The sequence below is a fragment of the Vespula vulgaris genome, chromosome 13 (assembly GCF_905475345.1).
Source record: "Vespula vulgaris chromosome 13, iyVesVulg1.1, whole genome shotgun sequence".
NCBI classification, from domain to species: domain Eukaryota; kingdom Metazoa; phylum Arthropoda; class Insecta; order Hymenoptera; family Vespidae; genus Vespula; species Vespula vulgaris.
Genome location: NC_066598.1, coordinates 698010 through 722626, shown reverse-complemented (window position 1 = coordinate 722626; position 24617 = coordinate 698010). Strand labels below are relative to the sequence as shown.

The 24617-nt window shown below is 43.4% G+C and overlaps 1 protein-coding gene across 4 annotated transcripts in view; it reads left to right on the top strand.

Moving 5' to 3' along the window:
• Positions 1 to 24397, top strand: part of LOC127068394 (cadherin-99C) — a 53470-nt gene extending 29073 nt beyond the window's left edge. For 2 of the 4 annotated variants that reach the window (XM_051004507.1, XM_051004506.1), the window contains exons 2-22: positions 2603 to 2672; positions 5924 to 5989; positions 6563 to 6741; positions 7763 to 7885; positions 8919 to 9182; positions 14317 to 14466; positions 14720 to 14938; positions 15098 to 15292; positions 16598 to 16885; positions 17004 to 17321; positions 17411 to 17551; positions 17637 to 17921; positions 18710 to 18883; positions 19089 to 19298; positions 19462 to 19593; positions 19675 to 19791; positions 19887 to 20285; positions 20373 to 21001; positions 21323 to 21553; positions 21983 to 22212; positions 22461 to 24397. In XM_051004507.1, coding sequence (XP_050860464.1) covers positions 2603 to 2672; positions 5924 to 5989; positions 6563 to 6741; positions 7763 to 7885; positions 8919 to 9182; positions 14317 to 14466; positions 14720 to 14938; positions 15098 to 15292; positions 16598 to 16885; positions 17004 to 17321; positions 17411 to 17551; positions 17637 to 17921; positions 18710 to 18883; positions 19089 to 19298; positions 19462 to 19593; positions 19675 to 19791; positions 19887 to 20285; positions 20373 to 21001; positions 21323 to 21553; positions 21983 to 22212; positions 22461 to 22783 — 4743 coding nt within the window. In that variant the 3' untranslated portion in view covers positions 22784 to 24397. Of the gene's footprint in view, positions 1 to 2602; positions 2673 to 5923; positions 5990 to 6562; positions 6742 to 7762; positions 7886 to 8918; positions 9183 to 10239; positions 11804 to 14316; positions 14467 to 14719; positions 14939 to 15097; positions 15293 to 16597; positions 16886 to 17003; positions 17322 to 17410; positions 17552 to 17636; positions 17922 to 18709; positions 18884 to 19088; positions 19299 to 19461; positions 19594 to 19674; positions 19792 to 19886; positions 20286 to 20372; positions 21002 to 21322; positions 21554 to 21982; positions 22213 to 22460 lie in introns of those variants that run through there. The other 2 variants (XM_051004508.1, XM_051004509.1) reach the window with 2 other exon arrangements.
• The last annotated feature ends 220 nt before the right edge of the window (positions 24398 to 24617 follow it).

Sequence of the window (24617 nt, the reverse complement as noted above, 5' to 3'; positions counted from 1 at the left end):
ACGAGGAGAGTCGAGAGGAAGGATTAAAGTTGTCTATGAAGTGCGAGCGTTCGATAAGATCGTCGCGATCGACCGGTAATCACATTTCTCTCTCTCTCTCTCCCCCATCTCTGAATTTTTTCGTTCTCTTTTTTTCCTAGTTCAAAGTAAATCGTGATAAACGCGTTTAGTTTGTAAATTATTTTAAACGCGTGCCTTTGGCGATAGTTCGAACACCCGTTCGACCGATCGTGAAATGAACGATCAAAGAAAAAGACGTTGTCGTTGATGAAAGACCGTACGTACTACTCTTCTCGGATAAGAAGCTACATGGAAGCTTTCGTGCGCAGTAATCCATGTCGCAGGATAAATACAAGTTCGCTCCTTCTGGGTTTTAATTCAGGAGCCCTCGCGAGGCGAGCTTGCGCGACCACGAGACTCGTTTCTCACGGTGGACGTACACGAAGCAGAGGAGGAGAAAGGAAGGAGAATTATAAGAAGGAGAGACAAGGACAGACAAGGAGGCAAGGGCTACGAGCAGAGGGCAGGTGCACGCCTTTTCTAGTAGACATACAAACGTACTTAGTTACACGGTGCAACACGCACGTAGGAAGTATCATCGAAAACGTGCGGACTCTCTCATCGCCGTCGAACGATGAAATTCATTTACTTCGCTTTTCCAGTAAATTAAATTTTTACGATCGGCTCGTAAAACGTATCGCACGGTGGATTCTCTCCTCTAGCGTTTCGTAATTACCGGTGTTTCGATGTTTGTATCGGTTGGAGGATTGGTTACATTCGAGAGAAGGAAATTTGAAAAGTTTAGCCGAGGAATTAAAATATAAGAAAATGTCGAACGACTCGAATCGTCCTGATGGTTCTTTTCCTTCGTGGATTCTGTCCGTCTAATGGGAATCTCCCTGAACGTTAGAAGATTTAATCGCGCGAACGAAACGCTACTTCACCGTCTTGATAGCGATCGTCTTGAATTCCGTCCGTGTCCCGAGGACTGGGACGGGCCAAACCGTTTCTCTATCGTTCTTTCTCCTTCTTTCTTTAGAGAAGAGGGCAATCCGACCACCGGCGTTTCGCAACGCGTCCCGTGGCGAGCCGCCTGATTTACTTCCGACTTAGATACGGCCATAGTTTTGCGATTAATAAGGTAGATAGCGGAAAGTGAGGTAATTCAGCCGCCATGTGGAAGTGCATGGCGGATGCGAGTCGTTAAAGCGTGAGAGAAAAAGAGAGAGAGAATCTGCTATGTTCTGCATCTCTCTCTCTCTCTCTCTCTCTCTCTCTCTCTCTCTCTCTCTCTCTCTCTCTCTCTCTCTCTCTCTCCGTCTCCCCGTATCGTGCGATTCAAGAGTATCTGGGAAGAAAGATCGTCGTGAGAATAAAGAATCGTTTAAAGTATATAATTTTTAGTATACCCGGCAGGATCTCACACCGAGACATTCTCAAAGATAACTTTCGTGGGACGTAACGCGTTCGTCCTTTTGGTTTTCTTTAACGAGAACCCGTTCCAAAGTCTCTTCGAAAAGCCGACCGACGTGTCCGAGGAAGCGCACGTTCCGTAGGAAGAACGAATATACGCTTGAACTTGCACGGAAGGTATGCAAAATGGTAATAACTCGACGCTTCCTCGCCCACGCGCGTCAGACGCATCCGTAGAAGTTAACCGAAGATTTATATAGCGACGAAGAGAGGCGATAAACGACGGAAGGCTACCCGAGAATTGTCTCGTCTTAATTAGGATAAATTCTCTCGATCAAAATTCTTTTTACCGTACCACTTTTGCATATACGCGTATGTACGGATTCGCACGTAGTACGCAGCAACGAATCAACTTTCTTTCAATGACCGGGTTTCCATGAATATCGTGGCTTTTCGTATTAATTAACATCTCGCGTTACACACATTCGCTTTACGCATTCGCGCTACAATAGTTACAATAGCTGCTATAGCCATTGTGTTATAAATTCGCTTCTTAATTAACGCGTCGTGATTTCAATGCGTCCTGATCTCGTCGAACGATCCCACAGTTTCCTGAATGTGAAAAATGGTTCGTTGGAATATATGACAAATCCCATAAGATCGGCTCTTTGTATTTTTCATGTTAACCTTTCGTGACATATTTCTCGCCATTATTACTCGCGATATCGGGCTTAATACTTTTTTTATGGTAGCCACGACATATTATATATATATATATATATAACCCGTATACGTAGCGTGCCAATTTTCACGCGATTCGTATCATCAATTTCGCCGCAGCTGATCTCATATTCAACGAGCTTATATGAGGATTACGTGTATGCGTGCGCTGCACAGCTTGATACATAGGTACATAGACACGATACGGGCATACACGCATATATAAGGATTCATGCAGTAAATACGTTCTCCATTCATTGTAGGAAGATTACTTCTCGTGTGCATCGAGTTGATTTTCTCTTCTCCCTCTCTTCTTACCTCGTGATATCGCAAACAGTAGAGATCGTGGATTTTCGAACCTTGCCGAGAAATGGGATTTCCCTATTTCAATAATGTCCAAATTGAAAGGTGGACCTGTCGCAGGATTATTTCTATCTTTCGACTAATAATCGATATCTTTCTTTTTCAGGCACCACCCGGTTGGTTCTGGTGTTTGCTCTGCGTCTTCCTTCGTTTCCATGGTGTCGCATCGAAAGCCGGTATATATTTAAACAATAACTTTTATACGAGATAAGCTTGGAACATTGGAAAGGCTCGAAGTAGCATATAACTCTGTCATAGTTCGTAGTAGGCCAGAGAAAATATAGGTCGACAGTCGGTCGAACAAGATCGGTGTAAATTATAGAAAGTTGCTACGATATATGGAACCGATGACTCGGTGATTTACTAGCGATTTACGTGAAAAAAGAGAAGTACGTGAGAGCTTTCGAGTAAAGAAAACAACTGTTAATTCTAAAACCTTGTCTATTTTTCAAATTAAAGGCGGAAATTCGAGCGTGTAGGCGATTATCGCGACCGGCAGAACTTCGCGTAATTCAGTCTCTGTACATGGTCAAACTCGGTACCGTGGGAATATTTCTGTTTCCGTGTTAAGTCTGGTGTCGTGAAACCGTAACGCTTTTACTCTACTCATTAGGATTCGAAACAATAATGGTAAGAAAAATAAACGGGCGATGCCGTTGATGACAGTGTTTACTTAGGAAAAATCTTTAGGAAAATAAGAGGAAGGGGAAGAAGAAAACAGCGCGTCGTGTATGTATAAAGTTTAAAGTCGACCTAGTAAGTAGAGAGAGAGAGAGAGAGAGAGAGAGAGAGTAAGTAAAGGCCGAACGTTGGATGCGAACGAACGATCGTGCGAAGTAAGTAGGTAAGCCATGCATACGATGAAGGCAAATGTCATCGTGCTGCATCTTCTCTCTTTTCTTTCGGCTTTCTTCGTCGGCCATTAGCCGGTTATACGTTAACCTTTTGGTGAAATATCGTAGCCAGAAGGCACGCGCGCATCTTCTCCTCCTTCTTTTTCTTCTTCTCGTTCTTTCTTTTTCTTTTCCTTGCTACGACTAACACAAGACGACGTACGTACCCTACCTTTTGTGTCGAGGTCCCTCCGCGAGACCTCAAATGACCCTGTCGAGGCGAGCGTCAAGCGTGCCACAAACATGCTTAGTAAGGTGCATTCTACACCTTCCGTCTACGCCGTCGCGAGGTCTTTGAATTATTATTAAGGAAGATTCTATCTCTTTAGGTATTATTTATTGGAAATGGGCTCTTTCTTTTCCCTTTTCTTTTCTCTTAGATAGGAGAATATGTAGTTACCTTGGGGTGCATTAAAGGAAAAAGAGAAGAAAAGGAAAGGAAAGAATCTGTCGCAAGTTATTCAGGAAAGAGGGAATTCACGCCTCGTTCATGATCATATCGCGTTTCCTTTGGTTACGTTTACGAGAAGGAAAACCGATCTTCTTCTCGACTCTGCTAGGAACGATAAAGCTCCAAGTTTTTCCGCAAGCGGTAAGAAAAATCGCGCTTAGCCGACGTCAAAGGCTATATGGCTCGTTGAATTCCGTCAGAGTCGAGGTAAGATTCTTTAGACAGGAAGGATTTTTGTTTTTTTTTCATTTCTTCGTGCTCGGAATGGAAGGTCGTTGCTCTTGGATCGATCACTCCGTTGACGTCTCGCTTTGATCTCGCCTTCGTCGATGTTTATTGCACGACGAGTAAGAAAATTCTCGACCGTGTTGAAAAGCGTCGCAGGCACGTACACGTTCATGAATTTTCATGGCTCTTTCAATGGTGGACCACGGTGAAGAAGGGTTGGCTTAAACGTACTTATAAAAAGTGTCCAGGTAATTCGTTGAAAGACGACCGTTAAGACTCCTCGAATTATTTCATTTAACACGCTCGTTCACAGTCGTTTTAGTGCGAAAGAAAAGAATAGTATATAGTTTGCGGCGTTTATGGCTTTGGAGGAAGCTCGACAGTGAATTATTATGGAAGTTGTACACGTGATGCGATAAAGGAGAGGGATGCTATCCGATTTCTCGGCTTCTTCGGTCCGTCGAAGGTACGCACTTTTCTTCGTGGATCGATACCACGTCGGCATTCCTCTCATACACCGTTCCTAACTAAAAGGAAAACTCGAAGAGACCACCACGGTCCATTCCTTTTATTCTCCCTATCAATCTCCGTCCTCTGTTTTCTCACTTGGTCGGATGAAATTAATTGTCAGAGAATATAATTTATCGCATGTCACATTAATAACGTTCTAACATCGTTTGTATTACCTCTCCTCCTTCCCCTTTTTATTCTTCTCCTTCTTTTTCTTCCTTTTCTTCCGAATATTACAAGTCCTCTTCCAAAGAGTATTCTCTCCTATCGACTATTTCTACAGTTGCAACTCGGAAAAGCCTATCGGATATCTAAACGATATATCTCTCCTCGGTTAAATCCCAAAAGCTTACGTGGATATCGACTGACGTTTCGTCGTGTATTTACGTAGGCACGGATTTAAGATAAACGTGGTTAATGATAATAGGTGTGTCGACGTTCGGGGCTAAGGCTCGTTAGCACGTAAATCGATTAATTTGCCATATCGTTGAATCCGCTCGTGAAGGAGGAAATGGAGGAGAAAACAGAGACGAGGAAAAGAAACGAAGGGAGTGGTAGAAAAAGATAAGAGAAAGAAGAAAAACGAAAAGAGAAAAAAGAGAAGTGTGCAAGTGCACGCGAGTGACATTACAAGTGTTTCGCAACATCTGCCGCTTTGAAAGTGGCGCCTTACGTTCTACCATTCAAGCCTATACCACGTAATGCCGGCTTTCCGTAATCTTTTACTCTTAACGCGAGTTAAGTTCTGCTCTTCCGCCGAGTCACCTTTCCGGCTAAGGGCTTCTCTCCCATCTGTCGAGCCATCTTGTTTGCGGCACCTTCTAAGCGGATTTGTCCACTTAAAAATGCCCACTTTGTTAGCTACTCGACCGTGTAAGAGTTTAAAAATCGAAAACCACGGGTCAAACTCGGTTTTAAACGACGAATTAACTTTAACGCGAACGCGATAAATAAAGTTAATAATGTTGCACGATTTCTTTCTCTCTTTCTTTTCTTTCTTTTTTCTTTTCTTTTTTTTTTCTTTTTGAGATAGTTGTAAAAGAAGCGGAACTCTATCTGAATCACTAGGCAGAACTAGTCGTTGTTCCGATCTAATCGTAATTATTTATTTCATTGCTCTTTGGTTTATTACCAGCTACCGTGCAGTAAAATCGATTATAAAATAAGATTTTTTGTCTTCACTTTTCGTGATACGAATTGAATATAAACGCATTTTATTGTATTCTTCTTTTTTTCTTTTTCCGTCTGCTATTTGCGAGTAGAATATAAACTGAAATTATTAACGACTCGTTGACGTTGGATTTATCGTCGAGATCAAATTGACCAGTCGTTTAATTTGTTTCAGGATTGTGCGAGGTGGAGTCCGGCCAATCCAACATTATTCTGGACATCGAGGAGAGCAGGGGAAACGGTGTGTCTCTCTCTCTCTCTCTATATATATATATTTTTTTTTATATATTTCAATTTCTTGTCTAATCTCGTACTCGGCACAAAAAATGGATTTAAAATGTTTTAACGTTCAAAGCGAAGATTGTCGAGAATTAATTCGTTTTAACCCTTAAACATTTCACCGGCGTTATTTTATTTTATTAGAGTAAGGGGAGAAGAGGAGACGAGAGAAAAGAAACGACGAAGAATCATCAAGTTCTCTTCTTTTTCTCCTTTTCTCTTTTCTATCGTGTATGCGTGCCACTAGGAAACGCGTCACTAATGAGTTATTGCTCGAGATTGCACCTAGTTCGCACGGATAACATTAATTATCCGACATAAAAAGAGTCGGAGAAGAAGGGATAACTCATCAGGAAGTTATTTCCTGGGCCGTTGCCGCGTTAAACACGTAATACCCTTTGCTGAAGCTTCTCGATCTCTGAGATGAAAGAGTAGCTTCGTTATTTCGAAAAGAATTTAAAGAAGGGATTGTAAAAAAGTTTTAACTCGTCCGATAAACACTTTCATATTTATTTTATTTTTACACACCGTTTAGCTATAGATCAGAAGACAACGCCGGAAGAGTTGCCAGTATCTGGCGATCCCTACAACGAGACAACGTTGGAGTTGATTTTTCCTGGCAGACAACCGCTCTTTAAATTGATCGGCAAGAAACTTCAGCTTTTAGAGCCTCTGGATAGAGACGACGAGAATCTATCGCACGTCGTCTTTCAGGTGAGAAAGAGAACTTCCTCGTCGGGTGATATTAGAAGGACAGGAAAGCGTTAATAGCAGAACCAGATCCCCGTCAAAAGTAACCTATAAGGTCCGAAAGGTCTTGCACGTTGTCCTTACGTAACAGCTTGTCACTTGTCTTGGCGTTTAACCCGAGAAAGTTACGAGCTGCATTCGACTACGACTCTTTGCGTGCTTCCTCGGTGCAAAAATAAAATATTACCGCAAGATCGAACCGAGACTGAACGCGATCTTTCCATTTCTTTTATATGAAAGAGAAAAGGATTGAAAGTATTTCAGTGGACGTAATTAACTGACACGATTTTTATCGGTCTCGTAATTATTCGTTAAACGTTAATGAAATTTAGCATGACATTACGGTATGGATGTTTTCTAACCATACGCGAAAGAGAGATTCGTCGGTTCGATGTTTCCTTGATAATAGTTGGTGTAGGTACACCTGCGCGTTCTCTTACATTTAGAAAATTACATTTAAATGGCGAGCTGAACTGTCAATCGACGTACGCATTAAGGCGTATCGACTGGTGAAAGTTTACGAGCTGCCTTTTCCTAATGTGATATCTACGAACCATGAAATATCACTTAACTGCTTTCCAACTGCGATAAAGATAGCGGACAGATCGCGTTGACACAAATTACTGGAAACCACAACTTTGGATTGGAAAGGGATTTTTGACATATAATATATATCTAACGTTGTTTAAATATATATGCGTTGGAACAGAATATAAATTAAATTAATAATCGATCGAGCAGAGGAGGCTTGCCTCGTTACTAAGACTGGACCAGGTAATCCAAGGAAGGAAATCGAAAGCCTTTATGGCTTTCGTTTGCTTCATCGCACGTTGTTAAAGTCGAACGATCGCATAAACGAAGCGTTCAATGGCTTCGCTGCTGATCTCCGAAGGATATCGAAAATAAATTTACTAGGATCGTCGTGTAGCGTTCACATTTTAACGATCGTTCCTTCGTGCGGGGGTTTCTTTTTTGTTTTTTTCAGTTGAGCTGCACCGTCAAGCTAACCAACAAGAAGCGCACGATACCAGTTATCGTCAGGGTTTCAGATATCAACGATAACGCACCTAAATTCATCAATACGCCTTATGAGACTACCGTACCCGAGGTGAGTTCTCTCTCTCTCTCTCGCTCTCTCTATTTCCCTCCCTTTTTTTATCTCGTACAAATATTAAATTACTAATTTGTTTACTAATTTGACGGTAAATTATAAGTACAGACAGAATAAAAACACGCCTCGAGTCGGACTGTAGAATTGTTAGGAACGTTTTAATGAACCGATGAAAGGAAGGTATAATAACGCGTAGCTCTCTATCGTAGAAATATAAGTTCAAGGTGAAAGGTTTCCTCGGCGATAAAGCAGAAAGAGGAATCGTTGGTGTGAGTTAATTGCATGACTCGATTAGCAAGATCGTAGGAAATGATAATGGTCTGTTAATCGAGGGTCACGGCTCGATTATTTCACGTTAAGCGTCAACTATGAACGACGCGAGCGAGTTACCGGAGTCAGACCTCTGCGTGTCAGCTTCGACGATTACTACGATTAACCGAGAAATTACGTGGATCGACCGGATCGGTAGACTAAAATCGTGAAATCGAACGATCCTCTGGAGGATTTGAAAAATGCCGAATATTGCCGATTAAGGATACGATAACGAAACAGAAAGATTCGATCTTGAAAATGATTGCGTTCGAACTTGTTGCATTACTCGTTTTATTCTTTGAAATTTCTCGATGACACGGTCCACTAGTTGATCCTCTTATTTTCTGTTATCTCGTTACGAGCACGAGAACGATGCATAATCTTTTAAAGAATACCGGTCTAAGTGCCCGGCAAGATGCGTTCAAGATATCCCTCGATGAAAAAATCTAAACGTTGCTTCGAAAGCAACGTCGCGGAACCGATAGTAAAGCTTCGACTTCTCGGTTCAGGACCGTTAGCGTAGGCAATTCGATGCTCGAATGCTCGAATAACGGGAGTTATTCGGCCGAAACCGTGTAAATTATAATCTCTCTATTTTCCCATAAATCAAACTCGACGTGGTTCTTTCTTCTTCCTCTTCTTTTTTTTTCTTTTTTCCTTTGATACCAAACAGAATACGCAGCGATGAAAAGTAAATGTTTGATATTTCTTTTTTTAGCTGACGCCAGTCGGTTCGACGATCTTTAAGAACGTCGTGGCGATCGACGCCGATGCTGGAGTGAACGGTATAGTCGAATACTCGATTGCACCAGGAGACGGAACAGGAATTGGTAACAACGATGGGGTCGGTCGCAATAGGATCACAACTGCGGACGGTTATGGATACTTTAGTATCAATTTGCCTCATCAGGGTCAGGTCACCGTCAATCGTACTCTTGACTTCGAGAGAACGCAACGTTACTTGGTCACTATTCTGGCTTCTGTAAGTATTACCTATATACGTACATATGCTGTTTCAACGGACGATACATTATATGCTATTATACGTATATACCTATAGAAGGAGAGAAAGAGAAAGAGACTCGTAGAGGAGAACGAGCACAGGTTAGATACGGTAGAACGGTGACAGGGCTATTCGACGACGATAATCGAGAATAACGCTTGCTAAGCTGCAATGCCTTCCACCGGTAGTTACCAGAGTTGTATGCGTTTAACTGAAAAACAGACACACGGTAGATACGTACAGCGCGAGTATAACGGTAGCCGTTTATCTGGAACCGTATAGCTTCCGATACGACGAAGCAACGAAGCTTTTCTCGTTCTTTCGATTTTCACCGCGAGTAGTTAACCACGTTTTAGATTAGTCATTTTGTTTGATACGTTGGACGAAATTATTATTATTTTTGTTTCTCTTTTCTCTTTTTTCTCGTCGTCGCCGTTGTTGTTTCTTCTTTTTCTACGCTCGCCTAAGTGCCAGAAATATCATCGAAAATTATTCAACTCGTTTATTCGAGCCAACAAATTTTAATTGAAACGTCACGCGATCGAGTCAAATGCAGGAACGCATAAAACGAATTTCTACTCGAAACTGATTCAATCGGAACATTTAAAAGCGTACCGTGACAGCTCGAATTATTTATAAAACAATCTCGATAACGATTCCCATTGTCGTCGTAAAAGCGACAAAGTCGGTGGTCACTTGACTGACTCGTTTCACTCGTTGTTCCCTTTAAAACGATTCGCGAGGAGCATAAAGAATCGATTGGAAAGCGCAAAATCGTCTTGTGTCGGCAGGTGGAGGCTCGAGGCGATCGTCGGTATGTTTTATTAACGATCGGAACGAGTACCAGCTACCGTTTCATAATCAACCTGAAACAATGTCCCTCGTGGTGGTCGAGTCAGTCGTCCGTGAAGCCGGAGTATTCCCTTAATTCTATGTTAAAGCGTGATTGTTACGAGAGAGGTATCTTCGGCAAACTGAGAGAACTCCGGAGGAGGAGGAGGAGGATGAAAGGAGAAGGATGAGGAGGTGGCGATGGAAAAGGAAAAGGAAAAGGGAAAGAAGAATGAATGGTCGTCGGTCGGTCGAACGTGTGGGCTGTGCATGGGACAGGACAAAGTCGATGAGTCACCTCGACGAGTCTCCGATTTCGCACCATATTCGCCATTAACATGTCCTTCCTCCTGCGAGTTCTCCCTTAGCATACTAAACCAGTTGGTTTCTTCGTTCCGTGAACCTGTCCGTGCTAAAAACTACCGTACCTACTCGATCCAACAGCGACAATTAGTCCGAAAATATCTTCCCAACGAAAGTAACGTTTTAAATCGTCGTTGAATCGTTCGACGCGCGACCTAATCAAAATCTCAAGATTTTTCCCTCGATCGTTCTACGTTCTTACGCGATATTATCCCGAACGTCGATCTTTAACACGAAGAAACAAACTAGCGTGACGCGTGAACGTTAACGCGTTGATCGGACGTGTTCGCGCTAAGCCTCTCGAACGATCTTGGGATCTAGCGAGAATCTCGATGTCCGACGCGCTTCGCTTGCTTTGGGAAAAGAGAACGTAATCGGTATCGCGATTGCGCTTAGAAATGCGCGAGTTTAAAAGCTGTATCAACTTGATAGCTTTATTGGATCGCGCGAATCGATTCGTACGTTTTCTCTGCTTACGGGCTCTTCGATATCGAGAAGAAGGAAATGTCGGAAAATATTTCCACGGTAGCGATTACCGTAAATTAACGAATCGTGATCTAAAATGATTTCTTCTTGCAGCGCACTTGGACAGTTTGAAAGTTCTATCATCGAGTGAAACCTACTCGATAGCACGCGATTTTCTTCGTCGTCACGGTTTCAATTGCGTGCCGTCTCGAAACGATGATTACCGATCGTTTTCTTCCGCGTTCGAGCGACTCGACTCGATATTAGATGGGCGATCAACGGATAAGCCGAGTTCTGTGTGCGCTCTCCGATCGGCAATAAAGCAATGAAAGATGGAAATGGCTCGAGCGCGACGTCTAGCGAAGTTTTTCGTTCACGTAACTTGACGTGTGGGTAGAATGAGAGGAGTAAAGAGAAGGAGGTATAAAATTACACGGATGGAACGCGATTCGACGCAACGATCTTATCAGCTAGTCGTAGAAAAAGGAGACACGCGCGTGCAAGGTGTGCACGAAGACGCGACGTTTCCGGTAAGTTCGCTTTAAGGAATTCCTCCTCTCGAAGCGTGTTTCTTCTATCTTCGTTGGAGAAAGAACACACGGTGCATACATATGCATACGCATTCCGCGAAGCTTCGCACGATCGATAATATATGTAGTCCGGCGCGAGATAAGAACCCGCGATTCGTCCGCCTCCTCCGTTGAGGAAAGAAGAAAAAAAAGAAGTAGAGAAAGAAAAGAAAGAAAAGAAAAGAAAAAAGAAGAAGAAGAGGAAAAACAAAGGAGGCAAAGATAATAAAGTTCGACCAAGTGGAATATCGTTGGCTCGAGTGGTCGGCCACGACAATGGAACTCCTTAATCCGGTGAAAGTGTTCCTGGCATTCGTGCTTTTAATAGGAGCCTTTGGTGGCACTATCGACGGCGCTACCGAGTTCTCGACGGTGAGTGAATAGAGAGAATGTGGCTTTGTAGCCGTGGCACGCGATCGACGGAATCTGCAGGGTTCTCTCTCTTTCTTACTTAACCTTTATGAGGTATTTCTCTGTAGCTCGAAAGTAGCAATGTAGCGCGGTAATTGTTTCCTATCGCGAACGCGAAGGATTTACGGATAAGAAACGCCTTGGAATCACGTTTTCCGATCCGAGCTGCAAATATTTTTTCGTCGTTCACCGATATCAAAGACCGGCGTTACTCGTTAATTAATCATGAAATGATCTCGATGCTCGACGTCCATTAATTAACGAGGCACTCGTAATTCGTCCTCGTTGCCACCGTGCATCCTAGACTTTTAAGAGTTCTAACGGTAAAACGAGACCGTGGTTACCGCCCTCGAGCACGCAACGTCGTTCTTCGCTCGACACAGCTCGATCCAACTCCGTGCAGAACCTTTTCCTCTTTCTTTTTTGCTTCTTCTTTTTGTTACTACTTCACCAAGACCGCGAACGATTAAGCGGGCTTGAATTCTCGCGATCGCCTCGAAGAGCGAATAAACGAATTCAATGAAAAGACGAGAGAGGAAGGAAGGAAGGAAGGAAGACGGGTTTGACCTTATCGATAATCGTAGCACGGAGGATTATAATCACAGATCGTCGCTCGAAGATCCTACAGAGAGACGAAAGCGGTAGACAATTACACAGGTGAACGCACCGCGTCGAAGAGGCGTGCGGTAGATCACAGCTCGGCATCGTAGCGAGACGCGTTGCAAGCAATTTCGCGTTGCAAGCTCGAGATTACGCCCATAAAGCAATACAGGCAATAGTCGGCGTTGCTGCTTTGCGAATGCTCCAGGAGACGCGATCGATATCCAACCGAAGGAAAAAATCGAAACCGACCGAGTCGAACGACGCCATTAAACTATTCCTAAGAGAGCTAGCCGATAGATATGGAGAGGACGACGAGAGAGGGCGAAGGGCCGAAGGGAAATAGAATGGAAGAAGGTAAATGGGCTCCCTGAACGCAATCGAGGCCGATAGCCATTGGCAATTGGAATGGCTTTTGCGTATATTAGAGCCATTGCATCTCTGCGCGATCGATGTTTAACCTCTCTTTTCAAGCGATATCTCATCTTTATCTCCTTCTCCCGTTCTCGAGAGCGACTGTTGCGTTTGTTTGTTTTTAATAAAAAATTACCGATACCCATACGAATGCGCATCGAGAATCTCCTAGGATACGCTACCGAATTGATCGATCGAAGCCGAGTTTTATCGAATTAAAAAGTATACGTGGCAGAAGCTGCAGAAGCTGTTTGCGGTCGATGCAGGTGTTGCTCCTTTGAATATTATACGGGGAACATTATTCATTTAGACATTGAAAGAGAGAAAGGGCTTTTCTCTCCGCTCTCTTCTTCCTGATTCCGCGTTTCTGGTCGAGATATGAACGCATCGTGGCTCGTGGAAGCGTGAAAAGGAAGACGTAGGATTCGGTCGAACGATTCGACCGTCTCAAAGAGAATATATTCGCGATCGACTCGCTCGGTTAAACGTACTTAGGTAACATACAGTAGAACGTATAACAGTTTGCATTTGTCTCTCTTTCTCTCTCCCTCACTCCCTTGTTTTTCTTTTTTTTGTGGAGGGAAATGTATTACGTCCAAACGTTAATCCGTAATATTAACTCGATCTTTCAAGATTTTCTATTTTCGATAACAATGAAGCTATCGCAAAACTCGGGGTTACCTCGATATCTCCAAAATCTAGGGAATATCTTTAAAAGGTGTAGATGCAAAGAACTTTGAGACTCTGAACTCTCAGAGCTCCTGAAATCCCGAGATACGCGGCTCATTCTTACTCTTATTCTTCCTTTGCAAGCAAAAGGAAATTGCATCGAGATTACCGGTAAACGGGCCACACCCGGTTCAAGCTGAGAAAAAATGAGAGAAAGAGTATGAGAGGGAGAGAGAGAGAGAGGGAGAGAGATCCAGGAAGAGAGATTTTACTCCAGCGAGCAACGGTGCTCTCGTTTTCTGGGTCACGAGAATCTTAATCCTCGGTCTCGAGGCTCGATTCACCAACGACATGATACAACGCTTCGATCGCCTTCTGTTCCATCGAACGAGATTTTAGAAAGTGCCTGAACAGCATCCTCCTGTAGATACACAGGACGTAATAGAGGATATTTTCCATCGAAAATCGTATGTTAAGATATGTTAATCCCTTCTCGGATTCGTACATCAGCGTCCATTTTCTTCCTTTCCTTTTCCAAATAGAGCTTTCCTTTTCTTTTTTTTTTCTCCCTCTTGTACGGTCTCGTAAAAAGAGTTAACGAAACGAGTTAGGAGCGAGTTTAAACTGTAAACTCCCTTATCTTATCGAGTTTACTCTATTACGTTGCTTTCCAGTATGTAAATCGGTTAAATCGGCAGGATACGTTTCTGCCAAACTTACGAAAGGGGAACAAGTAATAACAGTGGCAGGTAATATTCTTTCAGATTATAAATTATCCCGCGCTTTTACAGGATAGGGCGTTGAACGTATCGGAGAGATTCACATCCACGACCACCTTGACTGTGAACATCAGAGACGACGACGATCAAGATCCATCCTTCATCTACCAAGGTTGTATGCTGCTGGATGGCGCCTGCATTAATCCGGAATACTCGGCATCCGTACGTATATAACGATAACGATCTACGAATGGAAAAATTTTCTTTGATCCTGCCAGGAGAGATTTATTTCCCGAGGAAAGGCAAACTAGCGTTTAAAAGCGACGCTATAAAACTTTTTTGTCCGTTTTTCGTTTCTTCTTTGCGTCGTCTCCTTTGCGATCATCGTTAGCTATCATCTCGGAATTTTAAATTTAATTCATCGTCGCGCACAAGTGTCCCTTCTAATTCTCTCTATGGAATGGCCTTTCAACAGGTATCGAGTGGAGTATTGTCGGGTATATTGAACATATCACCGGAGAAAATACAGGCAGTTGATATGGACAGCATAAACGCACCTATTCACTATTCATTTCTCAGTGGAAATCCATCGAACTACAGAGATTTCTTCGAGATCAATCCGAATTCAGGTGCGGTCAAGCAGATCAAGGCTGTCGACACGTCGGTCACTAAAAAGTTCGACATAATAATAAAGGTTAGAGAAAATGAAATTGAATATGATAGCGCGCTCGCTGTAAAGGGAGAGCGAACGATCCTTTGGTATATAAATTCGATGTAATTTAATCGACGTTAATGGGATAGAAAGGAGCATGGTAGCGAGTCGTCCTTAATAATCGATTATCATCTTCGACAGGCGGTAGAGGTGTCGGAAGCAAAACGATCTGCCACGGCGAAGCTGATAATCACGGTGAAACCGGTCGACAGCAATCCACCGGTGATCACGGCTTCGAACAACGAGGGTTTTGTCGACGAGAATGCGCCGGTCGGTACAAAGGTCATCGATAAAAATGGCAAGCCAATAACGCTTACCGTATCCGACGCCGATCTGGTAAGTTTTAGTTTCCTGCTATCTTTTACTCGTTTCCCGGGCAACGAGCCGTGAACGCTCGGCGTTTAATTTTCGTCATTGTTAGGCGAAAACGAAACTATTTACCCGTTAAAACTCGGTAGTTCGAGCAAAACGATTGTTACGACAATCGTAGGCAGAAAAAGTGAAAGCGAGCCGAAAGCGACGCTTGAGTAATCATCCTCGATTTACCGAGCCGTGTACGCCGATTTCGATTGTTTCGTCTGAAAACTATGAAACGCGTATATCTTCTTGCGAACGATCTCTTTCGAGCGAGCGTTACTTACACGTACGTACATGCATATGTATGCAACTTGGTCGTGATGTAAAAGCTGTTTTGTAACTAGAGCGACACGTTCATCGGGCGGCGAAGACGTTCCTTTCTAATTATTTGATTCTTCTCGCGGGAATAACCCGCATAAGAGTTGCGCGAAAGAAAAAAAAAAGGGAGAGAAAGAAGAAGAGAACAAGAGAAGGAGGGGAAAGGAAAGAAAAGGAAAAGAGAAAGGCCGAGCGAACGAAACGAATCAAACGTTCTTTAGTCGATCGACTCGGTAATCGATCGGAAGGAAAGCTCATCGAGTGCAAAGCTGTGTACAAATGCGTCCGAAGCTTTGACGTAAAATCGTTGATATACGTTACCACCAAAGTTTCGAAGCTTGAAACTTGAGTTTCGCGAAAATTCCCCCTGCTTTTGCATATGGGTTAACGAGTTCTTCAGCCCGTTCTACGTACCCCGTGGCAAACATCGAGAGAACGAGGGAAGGAGAGACTATTTTGTCTCTTAACGACGGTCTTTGGAAGTAGTTGGAAAAATGCGAACAGGATAGTTGGAATCTTACTGAAATTACGTCGGAGAAATGGTACGGTTTTAGTTCCCCTCCCTTGATTCTTCCCTCTTCTCTCGTTCGAAGTAGAAACTAATGGACACATTTTCAAGAAAGTTACTATGGCCAACCGACCGGCCGAATAACTCGAACATTTTCATTCTCCATGCCCTTTTGTCCTGCCCACGATATTCTCGATAATATATAGGAGTTGTGTTCTAGAAATGCAGAACACGGACTATCGGGTATTCTGCGTGCCGGTGTAACGCGCTATAATGTTGTTCGTGCCGCGAATTGAAAGGGAGAGGCTAATATCGTCAGAAGAGAATATACATATATATGTTCGTGTGTGTATATATATATATATATATATTTAGCTATGTTTCAATTTCTACTTACAGAGATAATTAATTATAGATAGTCGGACGTATCGTTCGAATATATTTCAATCTGTGTACAGGGTGTCGACGATCCAAAACCGGCCTACACGTTCGAGCTGACGACGAGCTACTTTTCGATCGATCCGTCTGGCGTCCTGATCGTTAACGAGGAAAATCTCGATCGGGATCCACCGAATCCTGGCCGTTTTCGGTTTCAGGTCGTCGCCAGAGAGAAAACGGGCTTGGCCGCGTCGGCGCCGCTTTCTTTTGTCGTGACGTTGAACGACGTTAACGATAACGCGCCTCATCTTCCAATGACAGCACCGATTTCGGTCCAGGCCGGAGAGACGAGACGTCAAGTGACAAAGGTATTTTTACTTTTCACGTTCGGAAACGAACGATCTCTCGGTAATTTTCCGTTCATCGATTCAATCCCAAAACGCGACAAGTGCCGTCCATCTTGATCGAAAGAAAACATAAATGTAGGTAGAGGCGACTGACAACGACGAGGGCGAGAACGCTGAGATAACGTACGGTATTTATCACGTGTCGAACAACGGACTGCACAAGTTCAAAATAGATCCTAAAACCGGCGTTATCGAATCCGTGAGGAAGCTTAATGCGGGAGAACAGTACAGCATCACTGTTCAGGCCACCGACAAAGGTGGCAAATATTCTCAAACCATCGTAGAGGTAAATGTTATTCCTGGACCGAATACGAGGAGCCCGGTCTTTCAACAGCCCGTTTACGAGGTACAAGTCAGTGAGGGTGCTTCGATCAATTCTACGGTCGCCACGATAACCGTAAGTCTTACTGCGAATTCTCCTCTCTCGAAAATTGAACGAACCACGAATAGTCGGGTATTAACTCGCGAATTCGGATAATTTCATAGGCCGTTGATCCGGAAAACGATCCCGTGTCATATTCCATTGTTTCGGGAAATGATTTGAGACAGTTTGCGATCGGTGATAAATCCGGCGTCATCACCGTCATAAGAAAATTGGATAGAGAAGATCTGACCCGTTATCAATTGGTGAGTTAAAATATTTCGATCGAAAAAAATTATATTATAGACGATCGCGATCGTTCGGCTGGACGTTTTTATTATTTTTCAATAGTTGATAAAAGCCGAGGACACCGGTGGCCTTTCGAGTACGGCTACGGTCAATATCAAAGTCACCGACATCAATGACAAAAATCCAGAATTCGTCGAGCTGCCCTATCAATTCTCTGTGAAGGAGGGCGAGGCACGTAAGTTGATAGGTCGCGTACATGCCGAGGATGCCGACGAGGGTATCAACGCGGAAATCACTTATTTCGCCCCGGACGATATTCCATTCACGGTCGATCCCGAGACCGGCGACGTCCTGACGAAGATCGTTTTAGATTACGAGCAGAATGACGTAAGTACTTAACAACGAACGATCGTAATATACGCGCAGGCATTAAACAGAATTTTCAGGAGCCCGAGCTTCAAAAAGAGAAAAAGAAAAGAGAGAAGGAACTTTAACCGGAGGAATTGTTAATAACGACAAAGCTCCGAAACAGCTTTTATTTTCCTCCTAGTTTCGCGAGAGTTAATTAAAAGTCCCCTAATTAAATGCGTAGTAAATACGATATAATCGCGAACGTACAAACTTTGCGGGTTGAGTAGTTAAAGCTCGCGCGGGCTTTCGGAGAGTTTCGAGAATCATTTTTATTTCTATCTTTGAAACTCCCTCGTTCGAAGAAAGAAATTTGCCCTTCGAAGAAACGAGACCGTTCTTTTCGAGTCGCCCGCTCGATTTTACCTTCCGAGTGTTTCCATTCTAAATTCTCCATCGAAACGTCCAAGGCGTTCGAACAGAAATTGGCGAGAACGTTGAGAAGCGACGATCGAGAAAAGATCTTTTCGAGGTTGTTTCGTCGAGCCGTACGAACGAAGCAAGTTTACGGATACACGCGGCGAGCTCTGGCGAGCTCGTCGGGCTCGTTACACGGAAAGCTATTGTGTGAGAATATTGTGGGAAGTGTATTATTCGCATACCTTTTCCCCCCTCTCTCTTGTCGGATTCTACGAACAATAAAGAATTTTATCGCCTCGATCTCGTACGATCCAACCGAGTGAATCTTTTTTCCAACGCGTAGGACCGATCCTTCGCTAGAACGAATAATTTTCAATTCTAATCCGGTAAAACTGACATCTTCTTAGGAATACAAATTCGTGGTAACCGCGAGAGACGGAGCGCCGGATTATCGCTTGGCAACTGCGACCGTTACCGTCAAAGTGATAGACGTAGAGGACGAAGTTCCAATCTTTCGTCAGAGTAGTTACGAGGCACGAGTTAAGGAGAACGTCCCGGATTACATGGTGATACAAGTGATGGTGAGTGTCGATCGAGTTTTTGCGTAAAAAGGAAAAATGAGGTAATGTACGAGACAAGGGTGAAAAGAAAGGACAAATAAAGAATAAACAAGTAAATAAATAAAAAGGAAGGGACTCGTCCGATCCGGCAAATGCAAAAAGACGAAACCCGTTTAAATAGGGATAGGGCGTTTCTTCGGGTTAAGGCTAACGCGATTAATTTCAGGCCGATGATCCGGACACAAAGAAGCAAATCACATATACGATCAAGCAAGGAGACACCGAACTCTTTGCCATAGACCCGAAGAATGGAGTGATAAAAACCATTCGTGGTCTCGACTATGAGAGAGAGAACCAACACATTCTTATCGTCGGGACGGTCGAGAACACGAGCGATCTCCCCGGTTCTACCACGAGGGTCGTCGTCAATGTCCAGGTATCGATCGATATACCCTTCAGACGGAAAAGTATGCTTTCGAAATGCTTGTGGCGGCTAAAGCGCACGTAGATACGCGCGTATTGTCAGTAATTTGAAAACCATTAATAAAACATTAATATTAAAGCTGAGTATTTATGCCCGACGTTTAACGACTTGATAGGACGTTAACGATATACCACCGATCTTTACCATGGTGCCTCGACCCATTACGCTGGATGACGACTCACCTATAGGAACGACGGTTATCAATCTTGTCGCCGCAGATTCCGACGGCACGGCACCCGGAAATCAGGTAATTAAATTAGCGGAAGAGTGTGGAACGCGTTGGAGAGATAGCTAATCGAATTACCTTCGTTTCGATATTCCCCTTTAGGTGCGATACGAGATTATCGGTCGTGGTATAGCCAGCAAATACTTTGTCATCGATCCTGATACAGGAGTGATCAGGATACGGGATGATCTACGGAAAGAAACGGACTCTGAATATCAGGTATCCGTTGAGACGAACCTTCGAGGATACTAATTATCAACGATCCGAGCAGAGGGATCATCCTGTTATCTTTGTTATTTACCTTCCAACTTTAGGTGGACGTTAGAGCGTACGACATGGGCGAGCCTCGATTGTCGTCCGTGACGACCGTCCCGATTTTTGTTCGACACGTCGCCACTGTGCCGCCAGAGGTCGGTTTGGGCTTTGCAGAGAATTCCTACAACGTCGAGGTGCCGGAAGATGCTGCCGACGGGACGTTGATAAAGATAATTACGATCATCAACAGTCACGCTCATGATTCTACGCCCTTGAAATGCGAGATTTATAGCGGAAACGAGAACGATTTGTTCGAGGCGAATGTCACCGAGGAAAGGAATTGCGCTCTTAAATTGAAAAAGGCTGCTCTCGACTACGAGACCACAGAATTTTATCAGATCAAGATCAGGCTGGAGTCGTTGTCCGGTTTATTGAATTCTGGTCGCAACACAACCATGGTAAAAGATTTTGTTCTTTTCGATCGTTTTCTTTTATTTTCGGTCAGCCGATCATTACGTACGAGTTCTTCGTTCCTTCGATAACAGGTAAAGATTCAAGTCATTGACGTGAACGACAACAAGCCGGAATTTATCTTTCCCGAGGACGATTACAAACTTAGGAGAGGTCGTTACTTCGCCGCGATACCTCGAAATGCGCAGTTCGGCTCGAGTGTTATACAAGTAAAGGCCCACGACAAGGACAACGGGAAATACGGAAAATTGGAGTACAAGATTCTCGAGGGACGTGGTTCCGATTATTTCGCGATGGATGCTTTCTCTGGAATAATACGAACAACCGCGACCTTTGACAACGTCGATCCTTCCGAGTTACCGTTCAAATTCGACGTGAACGTACGTGACAATCCAAACTCGACGACGAACTTCAACTCGATCGTTGCTCCGGTGATAGTGAATTTAATAGGCGAAGAAAATTTATTGATCCTGGTGATTCAGGACGCGGCACCCGAGGTACTTCAAAAGGATGCTAGGAGAATGGCGAATATCATCGAGGAGAAGAGCGGACTGTTGGTCGGTATCGATAGGATCGCCGTTAGGAAGGTTCGCACGAAGAATGGGACGGTCGAGACTTATCCCCAGGACTCGGACGTTTGGTTTTACGCGATTGATCCCGATACCGAGCTGATATTGGATCGCAATAGCTCGAGAATCCAGAGGTAATCTTTTATATATCTTCTCTCGGAACGAAATTTAGAATCTCGTCGCGACGAAAGGATATTGAAAGATATCTTGAAAACGACATACGTCGTTCCCGAGCGTAACGTCGCACTCCTAACTCTTATTGCTCACAAGAATCGTAAAGTCACTCTCCGATAAGAAGCAGTAATTTCCGAAGCCTCCGTATAATTACGAGCAGCAGGTACGCCGCCCGGTTTGTAGACTCCAGTAGACCTTGAACACTTATCGCTCGCGTCGCTACGCCAGACGCGCGATAGAAGTGTGCATTGCATTTATTTGCGCCGTTCTATTTTTCGCAGGTCGATCGTCGAAAGGACTGCGGTATCGAACATCACGTTTGACGTCTCGACGTTGGTACGCGCTAACGCAATCGACATACACGCGCCAGTAATGTACGCGGAGCCCGTTCGCACGCAAACAGCCGTGGCGTTCAGCGGAGAGGTATTTCCATATGCTCTGATCATCATAGCCTGCGTCATCCTCATACTCGGGATCGCTGGAATAATCTACATCAGCGTGTCTTGGTCCAGGTATTTTTCATTCTTTCTCTTCTTCCTCCACTCGCGTCGCTTGTCTCACGCCTTTTTCTTCGACCGCGTTTTCGTTCGACTCGCACACCGCTCGCGATATGTTATTGTTATTCGATCGACCTACATTTCCTCGTTACCGAGCAAACGGAAATGCGAGTGTAGGAAATACACATTCGTATTTCGGTGAACGCGTTACGCGTGCAAACGAACCTTCTTCTCGTCTCATTATCGACGTGAATATTCATGGTAATACCTTTTTTCTCTCGCTAAGCTCATTTCTCGTATGAATTCGTTGTTGCCTTTATTAGATCCATTAACTCTAATTAAAATTTCCGGAACGAATAGACGCGAATGGCGCGTTGCGTCGCGTTTAAACTCTTACGTAAACGTATATAGACAAATATAAAAAGGAATTAAATGAAATCATAGGTACAAGGCGTACAAGGAGCGAATGCAACGGATGTATGTTGTACCTCGTTACGATCCCGTCTACGTCGAGCCCAATTTAAAGGAATACGAGACGCAGGTGCTCCAGATGAGCGTGCCCGTCGACGACAACGACAGTTACAACGACTTGCAACTCGACTTTAGCAACAAGAATCATGCCTTCAGTTTGGACAACGTTAGTTATATTACCAAAGACCACGGTGGGAGTACAGGTAATAATTTCGATCGACTTATTTATTCGTTTGCTAACTCAAACGGAAAGTATTGAAACGTTATCTCGTGGCTTGGTAACGGTGGTTAACGAAAAGCGGTACGTGTATATTACATACGACCCATCGTATCGGTGAGGAAAAGAAAAAGGAATCGTATCGGGAAATATCACGTAGACATTTTACGAAGTTGTATCAGTCTTTTTGTCGTTCCACCACGTACGTACAACTCTTTCTTTCTTCTTTTTAAGGTCAACAAAGTCCTGTGAGCTCGGAAGCTGCGACCACGGCTCGGGCCTCGAGTATAGCCGGGAATCATGCGGAGGGTAACGTTCATTCCCTTCGACGATCGACTCTCGGTCGTAAGAACCACACGACCAGCAACAGCAACACCATGAACAATCACGACACCACCACGCCCGTCCTCAATCCTCTCTACAATCACGGCGGTGATCTACTCAGCGCGAGTCCTTCCAACGATAACGTTACGTTCCGAGAAAAGAAGGACTACTCTCATCTCGGATTTACTTACTTGTACGAGCAGAGCCCCGTCGAAACCACCACTGAATTGTAAACTTGATCCGTAACCGAGACCGACCGAAAAATTTTCATGCGAATTACGATTTTGCGATATGAAGAGGAAGAATTCAATGGGGAATAGAATAGGATTCCCTCCGGGGAATGTGCTTTGCTAAATTTCCAACGAAATACCAGGAACCTTTCCTTCTTCTATTTTTCTGAGCATGTTCCTTCGAAAATGATGCTCGCATTCGTAGCAGTCCTTCCGCAGCGAATTTATTAATAATGACCTCGCTGATATTTTTAAAAAGTGCCAGAGATCTTTTTTTTTTCGTTTTATGTGTATTTTCTTTTTTTTTTTTTCTTTTTTTATTTCTTTTTTCAAACGAACGCATCGAAGCGTAGTTTTTACTAGCTAGAAGAAACGTCGGGAATTCCTTCCGTATGGATTATCATCGCGCGGTGATCGATAGCAAGCGACGCATCAACAGTAAGAGAAACTCGGGGGATCGCGAGCCCATACTTTTTTCTCTCTTTTTTTTTTTTCTTCCTTTTTTTTAAGATAAAAATCCTCTTTGACAATCTCAACGATAGTACGGATGCCGTGAGAAGTAATTTTCGATTGAAATATCGGGGTAGAGAGAAAAGGAACGAAGAAAAATATGGCAAATATTGTACACAGAAGTAGAATATATCTTCTTTTTCTTCGTTCGATTAATCGATTTTTTACTCGTTCATCGATCAGTCGTGCAATGTTTGATGACGATCAATTAAAATAGTCCAGCGGGAGCCAACGGACTTTGATCCATCAAAGTTTTTAAGCGTTTTAGTTTTCTCTTTGAACGCAACAACGTACGGCTTTCGATCGCACGGATAACGAATAGTATTAAGTGTTTTTTATCGAAAGTCTGTGTGCCGTCCAATAAAAAAAAAGAAAGATAGGATGTAGTGTTTTTATAGAAAGAGGAGCGAAAAATTGTCTGAGTGTTCTTTTTCCTTTTTCTTCTTTTTTTTTCTCTTTTTTTTTTCAGTGTGAAAGAGAGAGTCGTCAGAATGATCAAAGGAATGTATGAGGGGAAAAATACCGAATTTGTATTATATCATTTTATCATAATATTTATATTATTGCGTAAAGTTCTATTGCCTCCTTCCGAATAATTTTATTGTATTATATGTTCGCGTGTCGTTGTTAACGTATACGTTAAAGAAAGCGCGGGAAAACCGAATAAGGAGCGATCGAGTCGATCCGTCGTTTCCTTTTAAAGTCCATTGAGTTTTTATCACGCGATCGTCTAGATCGTCGAACGTGTTGTGAGATCCATGTACTTAATGGGAGATAATTAGGATTAAGTATTAATGTCGTAACGTTTGATTACCGCGGCACCGATGAACAATTCCGATCCTTTCATAATCTGCATTTTCTCTAGTCTTAAGACGAGAATTTAATAACACGTCGACGCGTGCACGCGCGCGCGCACATACACGCACACGCACTCGGAGATCGTACGTTTCGCTCGATGGATACGAGAACGGTGTTCCGCGCGCGATGGAAAAATTTCTGGCTGATATTTTACTCGTGGTTGAATATTATTTATGAACGAGAAGAATAGCGACGATTGTATAAATTGTTAATACTTAAATAATAAATTTATTATATTTACATAAATAATTAACAAAACTTCGACGACCATAGAAAATATTCCTTGTCTCGAAACCACAGATTTTCATAACGATTTCGAAAGATTCGAGTTGATTGTCGAGATCGTACATTAACGTGTATTAGAAAATCGACCAGCTAATAATAAGAATACCCAGATTGTACCGTAATAATATGTAAGAGACTGACGAGGGAAGAAGAGGAATATGGGTATAGGGGGAAAGAGAAATTA